Source organism: Trichechus manatus, unplaced genomic scaffold (assembly GCF_000243295.1).
Source record: "Trichechus manatus latirostris isolate Lorelei unplaced genomic scaffold, TriManLat1.0 scaffold00055, whole genome shotgun sequence".
Taxonomy (NCBI): domain Eukaryota; kingdom Metazoa; phylum Chordata; class Mammalia; order Sirenia; family Trichechidae; genus Trichechus; species Trichechus manatus.
Genome location: NW_004443991.1, coordinates 2,651,934 through 2,657,669, shown reverse-complemented (window position 1 = coordinate 2,657,669; position 5,736 = coordinate 2,651,934). Strand labels below are relative to the sequence as shown.

The following is a 5,736-nucleotide window of genomic DNA, read 5'->3' as shown; positions in this document are numbered from 1 at the left end:
TGGGCACAGGAAACCCGTGGTGGAAAGGAGGAGTGTGCTGCCACATCATAGGGATTGCAACTAGGGTCACATAACAATATGCATGTAAAGTTTTGTATGAGAAATTAACCTGAGCTGTAAACTTTCACCTAAAGCACAATTTAAAAAAATGGCAAAAAAACCCAACTACATTTCAATACCATCTCACCCCAACAATACTGGCACTAATCAAAAAACTCAAAATAACAAATGTCTGAGAGGCTGTGAGGAGACTGGAACTCTTATGCACTGCTAGTGGGAATGTAAAATGGTACAACCACTTTGGAAAACAATATGGTGCTTCCTTGAAAAGCTAGGAATAGAAATACCATATGATCCAGCAATCCCACTCCTAGGAACATACCTTAGAGAAATAAGAACCATCATACAAATGGACATATGCACACCCATGTTCATTGCCACACTATTCACAATAGCAAAAAGATGGAAGCAACCTAAATGCCCATCAACAGATGAATGGATATACAAATTATCATACATAGACACAATGGAATACTGTACAATGATAAAGATCAGTGATGAATTGGGGAAACATCTCACAACAGGATGAATCTGGAGGGCATTTTGCTGAGTAAATTAAGTCAGTCACAAAAGAACAAATATTGTATGAGACTAGTATTTTAAAAATCCTAGAAAAGATTTACACACACATGCACACACAAAACAGTCTAATGGTTACAAGGCAGGGAGGGGAAATCACTAACTGGATAGTAGACAAGTGTTAACTTTGGTGACGGGAAAGACAACACACAATAAAGGGGAAGTCTGCACAACTTGACCAAAACAAAGTCATGGAAGCTTCCTAGACACATCCAAATACTTTCAGGGAATGAGTGACCGGGGCTCAGGGTTGGGGATCATGGTCTTGGGGGACATCTAGATCAGTTCGCATAACATACTTCATAAAGAAGATGTTCTACATCCTACTTTGGTGAGTAGTGTCTGGGGTCTTAAAAGCTTGCAAGCAGCCGTCTAAGATACATCTATTAGTCCCATCCTGTCCAGAGCAAAGCAGAATGAAGAAAACATAAGGAATATATTAGTCCAAAGGACTAATGGACCACATGAACCATAGCCTCCACCAGCCTAAGCCCAGAAGAACTAGATGGTGTCTGGCTACCACCACTGACTGCTTTGACAGGGATCACAAGAGGGGTCCCTGACAACGGGAGAAAAATGTAAAACAAAATTGAAATTCACACATACACAAAAAGACCAGACTAGATTTACTGGTCTGATGGTGACTTGAAGAACCCCTGAGACTATGGTCTCTGGACACCCTGCTAACTCAGAATTGAAACCACTTCCCAAGTCCACCTTTTAGCCAAAGATTAGACAGGCTTATGAAACAAACAACAACATGTGAGGAACGAGCTTCTTAGTTCAGTCAAGTGTATGAGACCAAATGGCAACACCTGCCCAAAAGCAAAGATGAGAAGGCAGGAAGGGACAGGAAAACTGTATGAATCGTCACTGAGAACCAGTGTGGAAAGGCAAATGGGGAGAGTGCTGACACATTGTGGGGACTGCAACTAGGGTCACAAAAAAATTTTGTGTATATAATTTTTGAATGAAAAACTAATTTGTGCTGTAAACTTTCACCTAAAACACAACAAAATTTAAAATTTATGGAAAAGCCAGTGTATATTTATGTAGCTTCTCTACTAGTGATCCCTATCTCAGCAAACAGTATTTCTATCCGTCTAGTTTTGCTCAAGCCAGAAATCTGGGAGTCATTCTTGTTATTCTCTTCTCCTTGTTCGTAATATCCAATCAATCACAAAATTTTGTTAAGAGTTCATTAAATATTTCTCAAACTACTGCCAGGGTTTTTAAATTGGTCTCCCTGCTTTCAAGCTTGTGCTGCTTCTACTACAGTATTCTTTCTAAAATGTGAATCTGATGATATTCTCCTAAAACAATGGCTCTCATTGTCATTAGAATGAAATCGAAAATCTTAACCATGGTTAATGCAGTCTTCCATAAACTGCCTTTGCTTCTCTCTCAAACTTAACTTTCCAGCTGCTCTCAATCTTTCAGCTCCAACTGAAACAGACTTCTTTCTCCTGCCTCAGGATCTTTGCCTTTGCTACTTCTTTCCTTGGACTTTGTTCTGATAGCTAACTACTACTGTTCTCCAGACTAAGCATATTTTTCTCTGGGAAGTATTCTCTTATCTCTGAGGATGGTTAACTCCCATGTTAGTTGTTCCATGGGGCACTTATTAATACTCTTCACACTTGTAATTTCTTGTTCAACGTGAATTCCATAAGAATAAATATTGGCCTTGTTTGCCACTGTGTCCCCAAAACCCAGTTTGACTGGCACATATTAGTTACTCAAATATTATTTGAAAGTATGAGTAAACGCACACACACAAGACCATACAAAGAATGGAGTGTTGCTTATGATATTTCATCTTTTATGTTCACTTATAATTTTAATGTGACATTAGTAACAATACAGAAATCAAAGATTGACTTAATATTTAATTTTCATCAACTACAGTATGGTGTGATTCTATTAAACCATAGGAAAGTAACTTTTCACAAGAAAGGTCCTCAAACTTGACTAATACTGTAAAGTATTAATGATGGCACTGACTTGACTTCCTGGTTCATCAATAGGCTACAAAACAGAATATATTCAAGGTTTTAAAAGGTAATAAATCAAATCTCAAGCCAGAACATGATACTGTGTGTGAGCTGAAAGTGTTTTTTTTCTTCTAGTGTCTACAACAGCAAAGTTACAGAGGGAAAAAAAATCTTAGATGACAAAAAGTAACTTATGTGCTTTGCTTTCTTTTTGTGGAGCTTCTAGTTGCTATTGGCACTGGAGAGAAATTAATAGTTGTTCTGGCTTTCAAAGCTTTTTTAAAGTATTTAAAAATGGACTCTAGGCTAGAGGAAGGGGCTAAGCTGTGTTTTTCTGTACCAGCAGAAACCATAGGAAACTCTTTTTTCAAAACAGTAGCTGCAGGTTTATCCAAAGGCTTAGGGCTTGTCACCCATTCACGGCAGTGGTGCTTTATCCATGCTAATAATTGTACGTCACTTCCCAGCTGGTGTCCTACATGGTGTTCAGAGTCAATAAGTGCAACAGCATATACTTTGCTCATCACTTCCCACTTTCTACGAACAAGCAGGTCCATAAAAACCAAGCCTCCGTAACCATGTACAATGAAGGCAACATCCTTGCCTTCAGTCTTTGAAATGAAGTAATCCCAAATGTAAGCCATGTGTTCTTCAGGGGTGTTGCTGAATCTATCTGGAATACACTGGGGAGGCTGCTGAAGAGATAAAAGGCTCTCAGCTTGAACCATTTTTAGGGAAGAGGACTCAATATTTTGTGCTAGAAGGCTTTTCCACTCTTTTTCCATCTTTAAGTCCACAAAACTGTCATTGAGGTTTGGCACAATTACACCGTAATGTGCCTGTAATGCCATTTGAATACATGGTATCTGACTTCCATGTTGGAGACCATGATGTATTATTGCCTGTTGACTCCATTGTCCAGCTCGGAAGACCCCATGGTCTTGAAGAAGGACAAGAAGAGCAGAAGGATGACTTGTTAATGCACTCTCACTCATGAAAAAGAAACTTCTTGGTTGTTTATCAGCCTCAAGTGGGATATATACTTTTTGTAATTTACACATTTTCTCCAAAAGCTCATAGATGTATTGCTCAAGCAAATGGCCAAGGGCCTGGTAGCGCTTGCTATTCTTCTCATGGACATTTTTATAATAGTTAAAGACAAAAGGGCTTTGTGTCTCAGTGTCTCTCAATTCAGCTTTGTCATTGAAGTCATATTTAAATTCTTCTAGTAAGCCAGACTGTTCAATAAATTTTTGGAAGCTCAGCTCCTGAGTCATTGGTAACCACTGAAAATAAAAAGAATAAAAATGCATATCAGTGCTAGAAAAACAAAAGTAAAATTTTAAACTCGTCTCACTTTTCGAATGGTATTTTCTGACTCCCAAGCCCCACAGGTACATAGGGAAGTTTTTGTGGCTGTCCAAATTACCCAACCTATCTAGACTTCTTTATTCCATCTTGTTCCATTAAAAAAACTTTTCTTCTAGTGTTGCCGATCTCAGGTATTTCTATGGAAATATACCCTCTACTCACTTAACGACATGGTTAGGTTCCAAAGATCAGGTTGTTATGCCAAATTGGTATTATGTGAAAATGGAAGATGACCAATATCAGATCACAAAATGGAGGATGACTACATCACTACATAACTGCCAAATTACATCATTACATAACTGCCAAACCACTGAGAATCATGGTCCAGCCAAGTCGACAGATAACCTTACTCATCAAAGCCAGCGTTCCTCTTGCCTCATACCTCAACATTCGTTAATGTTCATTACTGCCAGATGTATGCTTTTAATGTGCAAAATAGTCAGATAGTAGATTTTTTATTATTGTTGTGAATGCAAAATGTCATATAACAAGTTAGTCGATAAGTGAGGAGAAGGGGTAATTTAATTTTTTCCAAAGTGTAAATGACTGATGGAGTTAACCATCCTTAACAGGAGAGCCTCTGGAATTAGGTTGATTTAGGTTTAAACATAGCTCCAAATTTTTAAGTTGAGTGACCTTCATCAGGTTTCTAAACTAATATGAGTTTCAGTTTCTTCAACTTCTCTGAGTGTTAGTTTAGTTATGCTATTACTCTCTATCTTTCTCCCCTGCTTTATTTTTATTCGTAGCACATATTACCACCTAATTGTTTGCATATTTTTAAAATGTCTTCCCTAACTAGAATGAAGTTCATGAGAGCAGAAACTTTAATTCACTGCTGTATCTTCAGTGCTTTAGAACAGTGTCTTGTACGTAATATATATTTTTTGAACAAATAAATGTGAAATAAGGATAACACCATCTACTTCACAAGGTTGTTATGAGAATTAAATGAACTAATGGATTTAAAAACCATCTTACACAGTACCTCACACAGGATAATCCTCTTCTTTCAGAAATGTGAAATTAAAAACACTACATATATCTCTTATCCAGCCTTGCTTTTTTTCAGTTGACATTGTGATTTTTTTCCACATTAATAAATGTAGTTCGTTTGCTCATTTTGTAAATCCATTACATTTATAGTAATCCATTGTTTGAATACATCATACTTTAATCATTGTCCTGTTGGAAGAACATTTAGGTTGCTCCAGTTCTCCCATTATAAAAAAGCTGCAATGAACATTCTTGTACATACATGTTTGTACACATATCAAAAGTTTCCCTAGGGAATATACCTAGAAGTGGAATTTATGAGTCATATCAACGTCTTCCATTTTACCAAATATTGTCAAATTGCTTTCCAAAAAGGAAAGTCTATTTTTTTATTTGAAACGGATGTGGAGGTTTGCACAGAATAGCAGTAATCTCTCAGACCTAAAAATACTTTGTTTATTCACATGCTGTGCTGAAAACTGTCTTTCTCTGTACCAAAAATAAAGAGAAGGATACAAAATATTTAAAAGTTTATGAGATAAAGAATGAAACTTATTAGCTATTTAACTTTTCCTTCAATCAGAAAACAAACAAAATTAGTATTTTCTAATAGTATATAGTGTACCGCACCTGATTACCCTTTTTCATCTTTGTTAAGTGTTTGTGTACCTAGTTGGTTGAGAAACAATTCTCTGGAGAAAGAATGGAACTTCACAAACTGGAAAACCAAAAC

The 5,736-nt window shown here is 36.9% G+C and overlaps 1 protein-coding gene across 1 annotated transcript; it reads right to left on the bottom strand.

Annotated features, from left to right (window-relative positions):
* Positions 1–2,700: 2,700 nt before the first annotated feature.
* Positions 2,701–3,914, bottom strand: LOC101342591 (putative protein FAM172B). Its single transcript, XM_004378143.2, has one exon. The coding sequence runs from the start codon at positions 3,908–3,910 to the stop codon at positions 2,825–2,827; it is 1,086 nt and encodes a 361-aa protein (XP_004378200.1). The 5' UTR covers positions 3,911–3,914; the 3' UTR covers positions 2,701–2,824.
* Between the last annotated feature and the right edge of the window lie 1,822 nt (positions 3,915–5,736).